The sequence below is a fragment of the Halichoeres trimaculatus genome, unplaced genomic scaffold, assembly GCF_033239565.1.
Source record: "Halichoeres trimaculatus isolate MK-OKI-2021-1 unplaced genomic scaffold, fHalTri1.1 fHalTri1_scaffold_15, whole genome shotgun sequence".
In the NCBI taxonomy this organism is placed as follows: domain Eukaryota; kingdom Metazoa; phylum Chordata; class Actinopteri; order Labriformes; family Labridae; genus Halichoeres; species Halichoeres trimaculatus.
The window spans coordinates 29,269,911-29,288,899 of record NW_027437193.1 but is presented as its reverse complement, the minus strand read 5'-3'; the positions used below and the strand labels follow the sequence as shown (position 1 = coordinate 29,288,899).

Sequence of the window (18,989 nt, the reverse complement as noted above, 5' to 3'; positions counted from 1 at the left end):
TTTATTGGTGCTGATCATCTCATTTTTAAGTGTAGATTACAATCAGGCATATATCTAGAAGGGAGACTTTTTCAAGACCACTTTCAAACTCCTCACAACCCCTTTAATTCTTAAATAACTTTGAAAATAGTGAGTGAAAAGAAACTCACCATGGAGAATTTATCATGGGTTTTTGAACAAGACATGATTATTTTTGCTGTAAAAAATCACCTTTTTTTGTTTGGTGCGTGTGTGTTTGTGGTTACTGCAGCATGCCTCAAAAGGACTTTTGAAGAACTGTATTCTTTAGCACTTGTGCACAGGCTTCATATGTGTAGACCGTTGGATGCTGCTTGGGGAAAACTGAATAATTTCAACAGAAGTCAATTTTCCGTAGCGGGTTTCAAGTTCATATTTATTTATTTCTCTCAACAGAACCCAAGTGACAATCAGAATACAGTACTTTTTTTTTCCTCAACATGTTTTCCTTTTCTTTTTTCTTACGCAAAAACAAGAGAACACTCAGTGCAATAAGACAGAGGACTCTGACAGTGCGGTGCTCTCTCTACCTTTTCACAGTGCACGTTTATACACACAAAGAGATTGTACATCATCATTATTACATTTCCAACCTTTACCCTCCATATAGCATGGAGAGGGCAAAGTGAATGTCTTAAAACAATCATTTTTAAAGATTCAACTTGCATACAGTGTAGCTTGGCACACACAAACACACACAGCTCTCTCCCTCACACACACACATACACACGCACAGGCACGCACACACACACACGCACACACACAGGCTCATACAGGTAACAACACAGTTGATTCTCAGCAGAGAAGGGTTACTGCACTTGCATTCCACTCTGAGAGTTGGCTCACTTGTCCAACCCGGACTGTTTTGGCAATGTCAACATTGCATTTTACTGTGCTAACGAGAACCAAATTGGATGATGTAAGTCAGAGGTTGAGGTAGAGGGAGAGAGCAGGGGGGGAGAGGGACATGTATTGAATCTGCCTGACTGAATGTAATGGAACATGATGGGTAGTGCATTTCTTTTTCTTTTTACAAAGCCTCAAAGATTTGTAGGCCCTTGTGCAACCCCTGTCTGCTTGACTGGGTAGAGCTGTTGCCATGTTATAGGTCCTTTGATCTCAAAAATGGTTGCCAGCCAATTAAATTGTGAATATTGTCCAAGACAACCAATCATAGACGACTGCGTGTCACACACAGCCGGCCTCTTGAGGCTTTTACGTCCTCTAGCCAATAAATTAAAACTTACATGGCACAGCTACCTTTAACATTTTCAAAAATATATATATAAGCATAATCTTGAGAGTTAATTCTTAAGCAAGTGCATATGGCTATTATAATCTGCAGTTAAATCAAGAAATGTTCTAAAAGCTCAGGTGTTGATTGTACGGGCTGGTCGTTGGCATCAAGTATTTACACCGTGTCGTGGTGCTCTCAGTGTGCATGGCAAAGTAAAGGCGCTGGAACTCTCCAGCTATTGCCACCGACCCATTTCAAATAACCAACCGTCCAAAGTGCAACCACACCCTTATCTCGCTTTAACAGGCTTTGGCTGGTTTTGGAAATTATACTGTTAATAATGTATGTTCTAATTTACTACCTCCCCAACCCACCCTCATAGTGTATCTTAGATTACAGCAGAAACATTACACACTTTCCTCCACAACATGCCAGCCAACAGGTTTTTCCTATAGAAAACGACTCAACCGCTTCAAAAGGCTTTGACGTAGTGACTACACAGCTTCGAACTGTAATATACAAACCACACAAAGTTTCCTGTCTCTGTTCTAGGACCACTGTTGTACATTGTTGAACATACTGGACCAGGCATGGAGGGCACTGGAATCTAAAGCACGTTGACGTTAACTCCTCAACTTACAATACATCAGTGAAAATTGTAAAGTATATATAGACAGAATTGAGTAGTCCATTCATTTTCAGTGCTTATTTTCGGCACAAGAAAAAAAGAGTTGGGCATAAGAAAATTATGCTACTACAGTACAAGTATTGATAGATTAAGCCTTCGAATGTAAAATGAGCCAAATAAAAATAACAAAAACAAACGTTAAATCGCATCTACATCTACTATACATCATTTAAGCTGCTTTTTAGTCCCCATCTCATTTAGAAAATATCTATCATCAAATATCTATTCTACTAATTATATTACAAGAATCAAATCACAGGAAATAGAAAAATATCAAATATCACCGGTGATGATAAGAAAACGTGACAACCTGAACGAGCAGAAATATTGCTATGGTATCCACCATTGTCCATTGACATCAGCGAGTATCATCTCCTTGGTGCTCTCACTGGCTGTCCTGACACCCCTGATGTTTCAGGGAAGCATCAGCATAAACCAGGAGGAAAGAGGGAGAGGGTATCCAGGGGTTGTGTGGCAGGGAGGTGTGAGTGTGTTGTTAGATGGCCGTGTCCCAGAACACAGTTTTCTGTGTAGGGTAAGGGGGAGGACGGATTTTTTTGGTCCCGCTGCTTTTCCCCCAGCCCGGGAGGACTGATGCACTTTCCTGCTTGCACTGGCTTCGCTCCTGGTGCCTATCCTCGTTTCTGTCCGGAGGAGGAGGAGGAGGCCTTTCCAAATATCTCTGCAGGTGTGGGTGTTGTCTGGAGCGGATTTCCTTACAGAGGGTGCGCTTCCTCTCAATCTGCTCCAGCATGGTGGTGTCTCCACAGATCCACGGCATCTGGGGCATCTGAGTGCAAAAGACGTTAGAGTAAGTGAATACAGCCAGACTTAAAAAATGTTGGCGCTCCCTTTAAAGAACTCAGAGCTAGCTTATCGGAGCTTCTCTAAAACACTTAATCATTTGGGATGTTTGAATTCATTTAGGTTGAAAGATAAATCTTATTTGGTTGTGAGTTCATAACTTCCAAACTCTGCTTATCTGCTTCAGTCAACAGTGTAAATCATGATCAGTGATCAGTTGCCCAAAAAATTGGTCAGCTTTAAGTATCATCTATCTAATTTAAACCAAAAGCTTGATTGGGTCTCATAAAATTATGACATCTCATGTTTTAAATGAGCCCAACGAGGCGCCACTACTCCACTGTTGGAAGGAAGTGATGTCAGGAAATGAAGTAAAAGAATTTAAAATAAAAGTTGCCTTCAAAGTTCCATTAGGCAGACACTTCCGTTTATACTGTGTTTTAAATGTTACATTGAAAAACCGAAATAGTACACAAGTCACATCTTCAATAGCACATCATAAACTGGTGGGCTTCTCAGTTTGGTGTATTGATCTCAACCATTTTCATTTCCTCAACTGTTTCAATAAAAGATTCATGATATATAGCAGTAAATGGATTCATAACCTGGACCCCTCCCAATAAGACACAGACTAAAAATATTCTAATGGGGCCTGAAGCAGGATAAAAATAAAAGTGCACAAACAATGTTCAGTTCCACTAACCTGACTCTGATGAGACTCTGCTGCTCTCCTTTGTGGAGTCCCCATTGGTGAGGGGTTAGCAGGCATAGAAGGTGAGCGTGCATACTTCGGAGCTGCTTTCACATCTAAAAAAAGAAAATCAAAAACATATTTAATGCAACAACTTAAGTCACATCTTCACGAGTCATTTCATCAGGACTACAGTATCCTATGAATCTGAAGTTTAAACCCTCACCATTTCCTGTTCCTGTTGTCGTCGGTGGGCTACCAGATGATCTCCTGTGGTGAGTCGGTGTGGTCGAGGATGAGTGCTGGCCTGACGTTGTGCTGCCATTTCTCTCTTGTGCTTTTGATTGGTCAACGCTGTAGTTCACTCTGTGATCCCTCCTGGGTGTGCCGTCTGATCTGTATCCGCGTTCTTTGCCCTCACTCCTGTACTCCATGGCAGATGGGCTCTTTGTGATCTTTGCATCGTACTGATGCACCTCAGAGCCATTCAGACTTTTGTCTTTGCTGTCCCGTCTCACCTCCAGGCCTGTTCTGCTCAGCTCTTTACTGTCCTGCCTAGGTAAGGGAGGAGGAGCGGGATCCGCTCCATTGTGGCAGCTCCGGTCTCTCCCATCATGCTTTGATTCAGAGATAATCCTGTCCTTGCTGTTGCTGCTTCTTGAACTTTCTTGCCGGGGGAGGATCTCAGGTGGCTGGTCTATCCTTCCTTCATGTCTGTGCTCTAAATCATTCCTCACTCTCTCTTTGCTGTCCTGTCTGGGCAACAAATCAGGACGTTGGTCTTTGTTGTCATGCCTGTACTCTGCTCCAGTTCTAGCTCTGTCTTTGCTGTCTTGTCGAGGTAAAAGCTCAGGGGGCCTGTCTCTGCTTTCGTGCTTTGAGTCCACACCGTTTCTGGCTCTCTCCTTGCTATCCTGTCGGGGTAGGAGCTCAGGCGGCTGATCCAGCAGTCTCTCTCGGCTCTCATGTCTACTATCTAACCCATTCCTCACTCTCTCCTTGCTGTCCTGTCTTGGTAACAGCTCAGGCGGCTGATCTAGCAGTCTCTCTCTTTCTTTGCTGTCCTGTCTCAGCAACGGCTCCATCCCCTGCCCCCCATTCCGATCTTTGCTGTCTCTCCTCGGCATCAAGTCACCGTTGCTGATCCCTCTGTCCTTAGAGTCTCTTCGTATTAACGGAATGGGTTCTACGCTGCTGCAACCCTGGTCCCTGCTGTCCCTGCGAACAGGTGGTGCATCTACACCGCTACAAGTACGGTCTTTGCTGTTGCGCCTGTGGGGCAGTTGCTCCACGTTGCTGCTGCCTCTGTCCTTGTCTTTGTCCCTGTCTTTGTCTTTGTCTCTGCGGTGAGAGTACTCTTTGCTGTGGCGCTCCTTGGAGTCTCGCTTTGATTCCTTACTGTGACCGTGGCGCTCTTTGCCTTCACGCTTGGATTCACTGTGAGACTTGCTTTTGGACTCAGCTGTTGAAAAACAGAAAAAAATATTCAGGTCACAACACCAAAACAATGATACTATAGTTCACGCATAAAGACGTTAGCTATTATGAAACTGCAGCTATTAAAAACAATCAAGACAGTAAAACAGTGTAACATCATATATGACATTAAAGTTGGTGAAATATTGAACTAGAAAAGCCCCAGAGACCACAGACCTCCGCCAAGCGTATTGTGATTGTAACCATCACTTAAGTCCTACTTTAATGTTATACTACCTTTCAGCAGACTGTCTGCTACGATTTGGTGTTAGTTGGAGGTTTCTCCGATAATTTGTTACCTGACAGTGTTGAAAATTATAATGACCCAGTGCATATTTCATATTTTGGATCTTAGTATCCAGAATATTGCCAGGATCTGGATTGTACTTTTACATCTGTCAGAAATTATGGTGACCTTGTCTTGTTTTGTTTTGCAAGGCAATCCGACTATTTATGGTGGGGTTATATACACATATGGTGAAAATGGTCCTATCTCACAATGATAAAGAATACTTAAAAAAAATCCTGGATCCAGACGGTGATCCGGATCACCTCCAAAATTTGACCACTTCTTCCTTATCCCATTTTGAACATTTCCTAAAAATTTAATTAAGATCTGTTTGTTACTTTTTGAGTTATGTTGTTCACAGACAAACTCTCCCAAAAACATAACCTCCTTGGTGGGGGTAAATGTTTGAAACATTTTATGAGAGAGAGAAAAAAAAAGCTGTGAGTAAAAGGTTGTTTTTCTGCTTCGTGTTTGCAGTACCACCACATATCCTCTAGGTGTCACCCACTACCCTCAGAGAAAGCTGCAGCAAGCGACTGCAGTCAGATGAGTCAATATGTGGGCTGACGTCTGAGAATGGGGAGTTTTCATTGTGAAAAATTACAACAGCACTCAGTATCATCAGCTGTTTCATGTGTTTTAGGTCAATAAATTCAACTTTTAATCCAAAAGAAGCTTGTTTTCTTTAACATTAAAAATCTGTTTTTGATGAGTGCTGTGAAATAACGACGCTGACGTACTGAAAATTTACAAAAAATATGATCCGGCATATCTGTGAATTACTTGTTTTTTTTTGGTTAGTGCACAGCTATAGTATTCTGTAGTACACAGGCAACTAATATTCCAGCCATCATGCACGGAGCTCAATAATAAGGAGCAGTATGTATGTCACTGAATCAAGGCTTAATATAGACATTATGGATCATCACCACACTGATAGAAATATGTGTGCATGACTGATTCCCATACACTTCATCCTATATAGGGTTTTATATGCTCTTTGACATACAGTACAATGCACACACATCCCTGGTCATCTCCGCCATGCATCATACATATATTTCTAGTGTTTGTGTGCATGTATGTGTGCTTGATAGGCAGTGTGGTGATTAACCAGTTGGTAAGTGGGTCAGACTAGCTGTTGCTGCCTCCATTGTGTTACAAAGGCAGAGAGAAAAAAATTAACCCCCCCCCATACATCGTGTTAGGTTAGTGTGTTCTTCACACCCTGTGTGCTTGTAGCCAGCCACAGAGCAAAACACACAACCTGTCACTTCTATAGCCCCATGTGGTGCCTGTGGTATACACAGGTGTTAAATCAAAAGAGCCCAGCGTTGATGTATAGCAAGCATATGCAAACTGTTTACAAGCCATATGGGGCTAGAGAACAAAATGCTCTCAAGTGGCTTATTGGTAAGACATCACTAGGATTTCCTGGTACCTGAATGCAACCTTTGATAATCTAACCGTTGCTTACAGCAGGCGAGTAATTTCACTTATATATGCAAGAAAATGCAAAAAACTCTCAAGGCAAGTGTGCACTGATTTTTCCATACATACACCAACTGGAATGTATAAATCAAAACAGCAAGAAATCACACGTCTCAGCTTCCTCTATCTGCACAGCAAACGCTGCTCCCTGATTGGCCCTAACATGAGTAGAATATGTGCTGATTGGACAGAAAAGGAGAGTCTGAAATCCTCTGATCAGGTGCAGATTTGAGTTCAGAGCAGAAGCTGTTCCCCATCAGGAGCTCACCGCTCCGCTGTAAACCGGCGTGCCCTGAGCTCTGATTGGCTGCATTACTCATGGGGAGGGAAGCTGCAAATAAGAAACAGGGATTTCTGCTCCTTCCACTGTTGCTATGATGTAGTTGCTAAGAGCGTCAAGTAAGGATGAATGTGTGGACTCTTTTAAACTCTTCTTTAATGTGTGAGTTATATTCAATTAGGCTGAGAGTGTTTCGCTACATTTGGAGCCTTTCATTTGGAATTTCTGTTCAACTTTTTTAAGATTCTTACACATTTTACCACTTGAAGGATGAAAATAACTGTCTAAGTTAAAACTCACTTCACTATTAATTTATCAGTGACCCATTTAAAAACAAGCATGATATACCTCTGCATAAACTACACAGACCTCATGCATTTATGTAACATTTATGGTTTGATGCCTGCACTCAGCCATCTTTTATTCATTGGCATTACATTAGACATCAACATGAGGCTTTAACGTAGGTATTGTTGCACAAAAATAATGCTTGCGCTATGCATGAGTGCAGAACTTTTTTTTCTTGCTGTTAAGCAGTTAGCATTAGAAATAACATGTGAAACTGCATGATAAATTGAGCATGTATGTTGGTGTTTTTGACTTGTGCACCTTCACCCACAGCTGCATTTATATTGGCAGAGTCTGGAGTGTGGCATGGCTATCTGTGTTTACACACCGTGTTTACATATTTAAAAAGTAATGCCGCCTGAAGGCCTAATGCCATGAGTAGGTTTGAGGGACCTGCTGTCCGCTTTAGTCTCTAATCCCCTCAGATTAAATCATAGGATCTGTATCAGACTTGGCTCGCTGGGTCTAGATTAAATAAATGGAAGGTCTCAGAGAGTGGCACAAACACCATTCATGGTTTCTGTGAAAGTGGCGCTGACTCTGCACAGCCTCCTAATTTAGCAGGTTTAAAAACCTGGTGATACTAAAAAGGGATAAACTGCACCATCACTGAGGACCATTAATTTGTGTTTGTTTCGTAACAAATCCAGCCAAAGCTTTCAGACTGTGACTGGCCGTGCTGTCCAAAGACTGTCTGGGATGTTACACTTGTTTTGAGGATTAATTTTCTAAGACTTTTTAATCTTCCCTGGTGTCAGTAAGGTTGCTTTCTCATTAAATCAAAAATTAGAATCTGTGCCTTCATATTTTCCAAAAAAAGACATGCAGTAATAAACTGTCTGCAAACTCGAGGAATCGAGACAGACGGATGTGATGAGTAGTATTTGTTTGATAAGACAAAACTGTGGAGTGACTCACTCTCTCCAGGCTCCTTCGACTTCCTTCCACTGGAGTTTTTCTTTAACATGTTCCTGCCCGTCGTGAACAGGTTGGTAAGTTCATCCAGCGGGCTGGTGGGTGTCCTTGATCGCCCTGATGACACATTCTGCATAGAGCCGTGGAGTCGACCCACGCCGTCTTGAGGCGGCGAGCCTTTTCCGTGAGGGGTAGCAGAGGCGCTGCGTGGCAGGCCTCCAGGAAACGGCATGGGAGCATCAAAGGGAGGCGTGCGCATGAGGCTGAGAGGGGTGAGACAGCGGCCCATGCTGACCGGGGACGGGCAAGCCGAGTGGCTACGCTGGTAAGAGGAAGAAGAGGAGGATTTGTAGAGAGTACAGGGAAGAGGAGGCGCAGAGGAGCGGCCAGATACAGTGAGGGTCGGGGTGGCAGTGAGCTCCCTGCGGATGTGTGCAGAGGAGGGCGGCTCGGTGGAGGATGTGGGGGATTTGCTGTAGGATTGGTTCTCCAGCATGGGCAGTTTGGCTACATCAAGAGGCGTGAGAGGTGACTCGTCTGAGTTTGGCGAGCACTGAGCGGGCGCCGGGGGGAACACCAGCAGAGGAGGCCGGTGGGTGAGTAGATTAGGAAACGGTGCAGGAATGTCACAGAGGGGAATGTTTCGAGGTGTGGAGCAGCGGCTGAGAGGCTCAGGGTCATAGGGTGCCGGGGTGGGGCATGCAGAGCGACACCCTATGGGGTCAGTGCGGTACTCCATATCATCCAGAACTGGGTACTTCATCTCCTCATACACAGACTCCCCCGGCTCCTCGTCCTCGCTCTTAAGGGGTTCACGCACTCCCACGTCAATCCCGCCCATCTCTATGTAGACAGGCTCATCCTCACAGTCGTCTGTGGGGCTCTCGTCGCTCTGTGGAGGCGAGGTGTTGCGCTCGCAGGGCGACGTGACGTGGTGGAGAGGTTTGGGACATACACCTCCGCCTCCGTGGCTTTTGATGTAGGACTCATCAAAGGAAACGCTCAGTTGTGTGTTGGGGTTTCTTTTAGGTTTGGGTGGGGGCACCCTCCTGCAGTCCTCACTGCATCCTTGAGCTGGTAAAAAACAGAAAAAGAAGGTTAGATCATGTGTCCATTGAAGAAAAGCTCATTGAATACATGATGAAACGATGGTAACACCTGTTTTCACATTCATCATGCTGTATGCTGTTTGTGAAACAGGATCTTTTTTTTTTTTGCTGTATTAAACAAAAAAACTGGTGTGCCAATTCTCCTCTGTAGCTACTCCACTGTTTAAAGCAGGACACAGTACCAAAGTGGACCAATCTGTTTAAGTGAAGCATTTATCATTCACATAAAGCCCTCTGCAGAATGACGGGTCAGATTTAGGTCATTGTGTATAGTTGCGAGCGATATCTTGACTCAGATATGTGGGAATAGTTACGGCATATGCATGTTTCTAGGTCACATATAAGGCAGTGGTGTAGTATGTGAGTATAGTATCTGGGTCACACACACACACACACTGTGGAGCTTCTATCTGGTAGTGATGACGTAGCATTGCAGTGTGAATCTGCTTAGATGTGGTGCAGTGAGGCTATGCTACTACGTTCACGTTTGCGTAGATTCTGCTCTACAGCACGGTCCTAATGCTGGTTACTCACAGGGTTGTGTGGATTTCTAGGTCAGACTGCGTGATGTTTGGGAAGGAGTGTCCCCTTATCCGGCAAAAGGGGGGATAAGTGAAGTGAAGAGCCGGACCATGTCTGAAATCCTCAAACTGCAGATTTTACACCTTAAATAATTGAGATGCCAGATGGCCCCTACACACGCATACTTCCCGTAACTGTATGACTCACCAACATTGCTACGTGCACGAACTCATGTATACCGGCAAAGCACATGCCTGCACATCCACAGGGGGGAATCAAGACAGCCATGTTGACAGCTAATACACATCAAGCTTGTCACTCTCTGTCTTGCATTTTTTTTTTTTTTTTTTTTTTGTAGAATCTGTGTAAGAAATTTGGTGTTAAAAAAAGACCACCTGACTGTCCAAGACTTAACAAAGTTGATTAGGCTTTGCAGTATTTGATGAAGGTAATTTAAAGTACAGATGAAAAACACCCTCTGTTTCCACATTTCCTCCTCATTATGACTAATTAATAAGGTGTTAATGGAAGATTTGGTTCCACTACATGTGGTTTGAATGTGTTTAATTAGCCTGATGAGGACACTAATATTCTAATACTCCTTGTCCCTTTTCATGCAAGCATGTGCATACCTGTTTTTGTGCATACAGATGTGTAACTATACCTTTAAAACCAAAAACCAAACATGTTTTTGTACCAACAGGTCTGTGTGGTGGATCCTGAGATCTGTTGCAGAGTCGTTGATGATTTCATCCCTCCAAATATGTCTTACTCCTTCTCCTTCCCTCTCTATTGCTCCCTCTTCTCCCCCTCCCCCCTGTAGCGGATGTGTTTACCCGCAACCCCCTCCCCCTCCCTCTCCTCCTGGGGAAAACGAATCTAGGTCAATCGCTCCTCCTGAATGAATTCTACTCGAACAAGCTCCTCCCCTTCCCGCTACAGCGCCAGCCACAGAGCACGCAACCCTCCCCTCAGAAAGGGACACCCCCACACTCTGGCTCTGATTGGCTCCGAGGCCTCAGACTCCAGCATCTCTCCAGCCTCATTGGCTGGAGCTGCTCAGTGATTCTGTGATTGGCTAGGCTGCAGGGGGTCTTGTTTCTGTGGGATGGTTGCCGTGGTGCCCAGGAAGATCTGTGTGCACACAGAGAGATCCCCACCAATCTACGGCGGGCAGGGCGACTCCCTAAACATCACGTCGGCAGCGAAGCATCCTGACTGAAATGGAGTCAGAGCTTCCTGACACCTGTGAATTCTTCATGCTCTCACAGCCACCTGCTAAACAAGCTCTGATCATACTCTGCATGTCAGGTTAATTTTTCAATGCGTCTCAGCCTTTCTCTATGCACCACGCTGCGGATCGTGTGCATTCTGCTTTTCTACAACACTGAATCTGTCTCTTTGTAGGGAACATTGCCTCAGCTCCCCTGGCCCTCTCTTTATTCATTAAGCTCATCATCCACTGAGTTGATTCACTTTATTTATGCCATGTTTTTCATCAAGGGCCAAACAGACATATTGTGTTTATTTTCTGTTTATTTATTCAGACAAAATGCTGCAGGGTTCCTCCACTAGATCTCCATCAAGCCATCTTTCACTTCTGGCCTTGCCAGTTTTAACTGGCAGGAAACGTTTGGTCTTCATTGTTAATGTGCCTTGTAGAAATATTAGCTGTCAAAGCATGTATGCACTCTTTGTGTGTAGCTCTGACGGTTGACATGTCAAGATCCTGCAGCCTGCCCAGTGATCTTAATCATCTCAATCATTATGATTGTGATATTTTTAGTCTTAGCACAACATGTAAATAGAGGATTCAGAAACTTATATAATCAAACTTTCTCTGTAAAATTAAAATAAGGAAACAAAAACAATCCAAATATTTACCTTGATTAAAAAAGGACATCTAAAATGAAAATTACATTTGTTCTTCAATTCTCTCTTTGGCAGAAACAATTCACTAGTTCAGTGGTTCTCAAACTTTTTTTAGTGATGTATAGGTATGGGTACCTTTCACATTTGAAACAATACAGCACTGATGCCTGGTATCCGCCAATCAGTACCGGTACTCAACGGTACCAGTTTTTGGTACTTTTTTGTGTTTTTGTGGTAAAAAATTATCGATTTGTTCAATAATAGAATGTCCAAAATTTTCAATTTAACATATTTTTTCTACAACATATAACCTTGCAATGCTGTGTTCAAGTTCAGCATGGAAAGTTGCTTACTATTCCACTCCCTCACAGTCACAACGATGTATTTAGGTACCTTAACATGGTGCCTCTTGATTTTCAATGAATCGGTACTTGGTACTTCTGACAGAATTGGTACCTAGTCGTTACCTATTAAAGTACCTAATTCAATACCCATCCCTAGTGATGTACCCCCCTATAGAATGTTTTTTTTTTCATCCCAAGTACCCCTAATAAGCTCAAGCAGTTTTGTACAATTAGCATCTACTGGATATAAAATTCAGTTTAAGTACTTAATCTTATACTGGATTCAAACGTTGACTGAGTAAATGGTGTTGAAGGAATTTTGCTTGTTTGCTTTTTTTTTAATATACATTTTTGAATCTTGCGTACACCCTGAAGTGCACTCGTATACCCCCATTTGAGAACCACTTTTCCTCTTTATGTACTTTATTATTCTATTATATACCCTACATTGGTCCACTGTCAGTCAAACATTTTTTGTTTGTGTAGAGTCTACTGGACTGCAGACTGGCACTAAAGTCGTTCTTCATTTTTTTCATCCAGTATGTTGCTAAGTGTGAGGAATGCAGCAAATAGCGAGATGTCACATCGTTGTCAGAGGAGCACTGTGGAGGAGGTCACTGCAGAGAGCAGCTATATATAGCCCAGCAGTTTGGTGTGAAGTGCCACCACCACTCACCATCACATCTCTCCCCTCGGCAGGTGGACATGGGACTGTGATCCACCGCCTCAGACGACATGCTCAGCTTGGTGGCCGGGTCCCTCCTGGGCTTGGGTGGGGGCTGTTTCCTAGAGGTCGGGCTCCCCACCTCCTCATCCCCTCCTCCTCCTCCTCCTCCACCTCCAGTGTTCCCACCACCGACGGAGTGGAGGGACTGGGATCGGACAGAGAAGCCCTGCCCACAGGCGAGGGCATGAGGGTGGGGCATGGGCATGCGTTCCTGGGGGTCTGGCATGGTAATGGAGCCCATTCGTAAGTGCTTGCCTTCGGTTGCAATGTCCTCCCCTGTCCTAAAAATAAAGGAAGAGAAGAATAGGGCAGAGACAGGGTCAGGGGAGCAGGAAATGCTTTGTGGATATGAATGACACAAACATCTCACACAGGAGGAAAATCCAAACATTGTGAAATATAAGTTTGCATTGCTCAGCTCGAAATAGAGGAAGGGATTGAACGTCCTTCTGTCAGAAGACGGTAAAAATACCACACACGACACCCCGACCTTTAGGGTCATCGTGGATGTTTGTGTGAGCATGTTTGTGTGTATGTGCTAACGTGTATGGCATTTGTACATATGTGCTGCCAACATTGCGCTCATAGTTCAAACTATGACAGCACAAAGTTAGCAACAACAGACATGTCAGTGCCACTGAAATGGGCCTCTGTGAGGGCAACGCATTGATTTGAGTTTAACCCCTGACACAACCATTACCACACACACAACCATGCACATAATGACACCATGGATGCCCTCCACTGCCTGTGCACAATCAATCCCTATGAATGGATGATTGGCCTGAATGGAGTGTTAATGATGTCTGAGTGTTTTTGTGGCAGTGGGGGGAAATTAGGGCTGTGTGCCATACACACGTGCATGTACACAAAGACAGCTGGGATGATAGCACTTGAGATCTGCATTTGGAAAAATTGCACAAAGGGTTGAGTTCAAATGTTGAGACCCTTTTGCGCTGGAGCTCCTTTTTTCATATGAAAAAGTCAAAATTAAGATTATAGTCTGAGATTTTGAGTTGGCATGCAACAGGATGAATCTGCATGTCTAACCCCAATCCAGGGTTCTTACAGCTCAAGGCGAGTGCAATTCAAGACTTTTTAATTACATTTAGATTAAATTAAATTTAAGACCAACTGCACAATAAACCCAAATGGAAAAAATACCACATCAATTATATTGGGTTAGGGACAATTAATAGAGTCCCAGCTGCAAACACATCAATGTTTGTTGGCTCTGCTATCGTGATTGAGTGATTATACCATGAGAGTCACTCGGCACTGCAAAAGACTGACATCTTATAAAGTGTTTTTGTTGTATTTTAAGTAAAAATTGTCTTGCTATACTTGATATAAGCCACATTCCACTAATCAGTCCAGAAAAAAATCTTGTTTTAAGTTATTTAAAGACAAAAATGAGGTCTGAATTAGGGCTGCACGATTATCGCAATCGCAATCGCAATGTCAGCACATGCAATTACGTAATCGCAAATGAGGATATCGCAATCGCAATCGCAATGTCAGCATATGCAATTCAGATTTTTCTCCATGATAACCAAGCAAGTCTGTAGACTCATCATGACACAACTTTTTTTATTAAATCGCAAGCACAATCGCAATATTCTCCACCTAATCGCAAATCGCACCTTTTCCCCAAATCGTGCAGCACTAGTCTGAATTGCTTGTAACAAGAAAAACAAATCAGCCAGTGCAACAAGTAAAATTTGCTTGAAAAACTAGAATAACGTCCTAATACAAGTAACTTTTCTCTTGTTCCATTCGCAGTTTTTTGTACTTGTTTCAAGCAATTCAGACCTAATTTTTGTTTTTTAATAACTTGAAATAAGACATATTTCTGAACTGGTCATGTGAATGTGGCTCATATTAAGTCTAAAAAGACATTTTCTACAGAAAATAAGACAAAAACACTTGATAGGATTTCAGTTTTTCCATTGGGGAAACTTTAAAAAAAAAATGTTAGCACTTTTTTTTAGATTTGGGACTATTTACAATCATACTAACATGTGTTGACATTTTTAAGGCTTTTAAAGATTAATTTCAGAAATTTTAAGGCCATCTAAGGCCTTGATTTTAGATGAATTGAATGAATTCAAAGCCTTTAAAGACTTTTTAAGGATCTGCGGTAACCCTATCAATCTGATGTGTTCAATGGCATGCATACATGTGTGTGTGTCAATATACATTTATTTGTGTGAGACTTTGCTGACTGTCTCCCTCCAAGCCAGCTGCTGAACAGAAGGTGCTTGGTAGGGTGGGTTTATTGGTCAGGGGCTTAACTTTGCCTAGCAACAGGGTACCCATAGAAACCAGACACAGAACCAGCTGCTGCCACACAACAATAATAAAGCACACGTGCACCTCTTACAGGTATTATAACCACAACACGGTTGGTTTTAAGAGGACTGGACACATGACTGGAAAGTGCTTACAGCAACCTGTAGAGCACAATGTGATGAATGTTGTTTTGATGTCAGATGGGAAAAAATTTATTTTTTTATTATTCTTTTATAAATGCATTAATAATCTAATCAGCCAAGTTCAAGATAAAATGTCTGTAGAAAATCTCCATCCTCTGGCATTCAGCTACAGGTGTCACCAACACAGTGTTTATTTTCTGTCCCTCTCATATGTTTTCAATGTGCATCTGCTGTGACTGTGTGGAAGTCTGCCGCCATGTACATGAGTTGTTGGTGTGTGTGTGTGTGTGTGTGTGTGTGTGTGTGTGTGTGAGTGGGAGGGTTGGTGTGACTGGAGTAGTGGTGACTGGATTATTTATAGGATATTTGCCCAGTGATTGGCTAGAGGACAGACCACAGGTGCACTTGGACGGGTTGGAGCTGACTTGTTGTCGGGCAGTTCTGGTTCTCTCACTGTGACACCGGGCAACAGAAGAAAAAAAAAAAAAAAAAGAAACAGAGGAAAAATCAAAACACTGAAGGATGCTTTGAGGAGACACGAGACTGTGGAAAAAAACTGTCTGTGAATGCAGGCGTGTTTGCACTGAGAGAGCAGCCGTTTGGTATTTGCAAGCATATTTGAATATAAGAAAATGTGAATGTGTTTAATCCTTCTGTTTGTGCTCTGTGTGTGTGTGCATGTGTGTGCGTGCCTGTGTTTACATACATTTGCATGTCTAAGTAAATTTGTGGCCATCTGTCTGTGTGTTTGCGTGTGTGCGTGTGTATGACTGAGTGACTTCTTCTTAAACACAATAAAAAGAGTCTCAGAGTGAGATAGCAGCAGGCAGGAAGGCCCGCCTCACTCAAACCTAACGTGCTGATCTGATTGGCCTATGGCTGTTCCAGCTGTCACCAGGCAGAACACATCTCCTGCAACTGAGCTCACACTTAATCTCTCACTAACAGGTTTTTTTTCCTCCTTTCTTCCTCTCTTAAACACATTTGCTCTAACAAGCCCTTTCACTCTAACACAATCACACAAGCCATTTGTTCTTTCCTCCTCTTCCTCATACACTAATAAATTAGATCTTCCAGTGGTTATGTCCGTGCACGCACATGTACACAAGCAACATGCTTGTGCACACGCAAATGCAGGCATGAAACCTCACACTCCCTCTCACTCTCAGTTACTGTAAAAATGGGTCGTCTCACTGACCTACTTATAGGCCCTCATGAAAAATCCAGTTATTTTTTAGACTCCTTCTCTAGTGACTGTGTATTAATATTTTAGCTTTAGCAACAGCTGAAAGACAGTGGGAGGATGGCAGGACAGTCGATGTCACTTCCTCCGGCATCGCCCCGTCCCAACTTCCAAGTATCTGAATGGGACTGCATCCAACTGATGACCACAACGGCAGCAGGGAGATTTAACTGGCAAGTGATAAAAGAGCATCCAGGATGGATGTTGAAGATTTCAAACCTTCACTCAGCTGTCTTTCTCATGGTACTAAGTTGAATCCTGAGTCAGCTTTGATCACAAAACTGAAACTAAGTAAGTTCACAAAATGTTTTCAGCATTGATTCATTGTGTGGTGACGTTCTTTTTGTCACATGACCCTTTGACAGAAATGTGACGGGGTTCTCAGTAAATCAGTTTAGAAGAACTCCATCTGGTCACACATAGATGCTCAGCCTCCAAAACCACATCAATATAATCATCTGATGCACATTTAAAACTCCCAACAGCTGCTTAAATACTTTGTGCCATGTCAGACAGACTGACCAAACATAAAGGATTTCAGATCCAATGACAACATTGGACAGCATTTCCCATGAGGCTTACAGCTGCTAACTGGCGTTTGTTTAGCAGACTGGAGTGGAGTGACTGTTTGATTTTTGAGGTTGAAAAAAAGCATTTCACTCCTACTTTACAAATTAAATTTGCCACCTTGATAATATTTGAAATTTAAAAGTCAATGGAAATGCGATGTATAGATGAAATGTCTGGAGAAATACTCTAATTAAAAAAAAAATCACGTTTCTATATTTATAGATATGCAAAATAGTGCCAGTTCTAAATAAGTCATGAATCCAAGACATTCACAAATTATACTGTTCAATATCAACAGTACAGAAACAGGTATTGTGTCAGATTTATGGCGTACACTCAACTCAAAAAGGTATTTACTAAAGTGACAAAAAAGACACAAAAAATAAAACAAAAGGGGAAAAAGAGAAGAAAAAATCCAATTTTTAAATGCTTTCTAAGAGTTGCCTTATACTCTGCGTTCTAATGCTCGGTCCTTTCGGGAAACAAATCTGCACAGGCGTCCAACTGCATCACACAAACATATCCCCTTGCAAGTGTCCCGTAACCATCCCAAATACTCTGTGACTCATTGCTCGCTGTTCTACCCCACAACACAAGCACGCCGTATCCACGTGCCGGTCACGTTGTGAGCACGTGCCTCCTATTCGCTCGAGTTTTGGGATGCCCCACAGTGGTGTTGCTGTGCACTGGCATTGCTTTAACTGCTTGCCCGTTGTGTCATGCAAAACAAGAGCCGTGTGAAGCATTTCTTTTGCGCACAAGAAGTAAAGAAACATCTACAAATAAAGTCACGCCCTGGCGATAACACAAACTGGAGCACAGTTTGAGATTTTTCTCTAAAACACCAGGATGATTGGAAAACATGAGTCACAACAGCACAGACAACAGCATGACCGAAAGTCTCTCAACCCAACCTTACATCCCAGCACACTTTCTATCACAGACCATTCCCTTTTTCATCTTCATTTTCTGAATGCTCTCCATCTTAAAAATGGAGCAGCTATGACCTCAATCCAAGGACAAGTCCTAAATAAGTCTAAAAGTGAAAAATTAATTATCCTCACTAGATCATGGGGTGCACCAGTCCACACTGGCAACCCCAAAAATATGGCAAGCTGCCATCACCAAAGGGACCCTCTGGCCACTTGTCCCAATTCTTCAATTATGTAGAGAGCAGGAGCCCATTGGTGAGCTGGAGCAGACTTGTGAGGTTATCAAATATCCTGTGAGGTTTACAGGATTATGAATGCAGGTTTTTTTTCTCTTATCGGAAAACTTAATGAAACTCTTATTTTTACTCGTGAACCCCTCTCTCATCTTCCTACCTCCTTATGGCTTCCTCCTGTTTTCTCTTCTTGTCGTTTTTCTCCTGCAGGTACGCTCTGTTTCTCTCATTCCTGGCGTGGTCCAGGTTCTGAGCTACCAGGCCGTTGTAGGCTCTCAGCCCATTCTCCTCAACATACTGGAAAAAACGGAGAGTTTCCTCCTCCTGAGAGCTCATCATTCTTCAAGTGTTTCCACAGCATTCTGACGAAGAGAGGAGGGGAAAATGTTAAAAAATGACATGAAACACAACGAAAGAGGCTCAAAATACAACTGGAAAGTATACTACCAGGGAATTGTGAATGAGCGGTATGTGGATGCAAAACAAGCTCACTGTTATGTCTGTATTCATTCTCTCAACCTTCATTTTTCAAGGTCAGCCTTGGTGAGAAGAACTGGTGCAGATTGCATCAGCACATTGATAAAATAACAGAAGTGAATATGTGTAATGTTGCTTTTTGCATTGCTTCCCTATTGCTGTTTGTTCGTGCTCCATGTAAATTCACACAGAGTTGCATCATGCAAGAGCAAATACTCCCCCTGAAGGATTGCAACATCTTTCTATATATGTGTTATGCATGAATATATACACAAACACACATATAGA

At 42.8% G+C, this 18,989-nt stretch overlaps 1 protein-coding gene across 1 annotated transcript; it reads right to left on the bottom strand.

Moving 5' to 3' along the window:
- Positions 1-380: 380 nt before the first annotated feature.
- On the bottom strand, positions 381-18,563 carry nyap2b (neuronal tyrosine-phosphorylated phosphoinositide-3-kinase adaptor 2b). The gene is made up of 6 exons (XM_074688832.1): positions 18,385-18,563; positions 12,761-13,092; positions 8,241-9,311; positions 3,665-4,900; positions 3,451-3,554; positions 381-2,733 (listed from the first exon to the last, which is right to left on the bottom strand). The coding sequence occupies exons 1-6, from the start codon at positions 18,561-18,563 to the stop codon at positions 2,440-2,442; spliced, it is 3,216 nt and encodes a 1,071-aa protein (XP_074544933.1). The 3' UTR covers positions 381-2,439.
- Between the last annotated feature and the right edge of the window lie 426 nt (positions 18,564-18,989).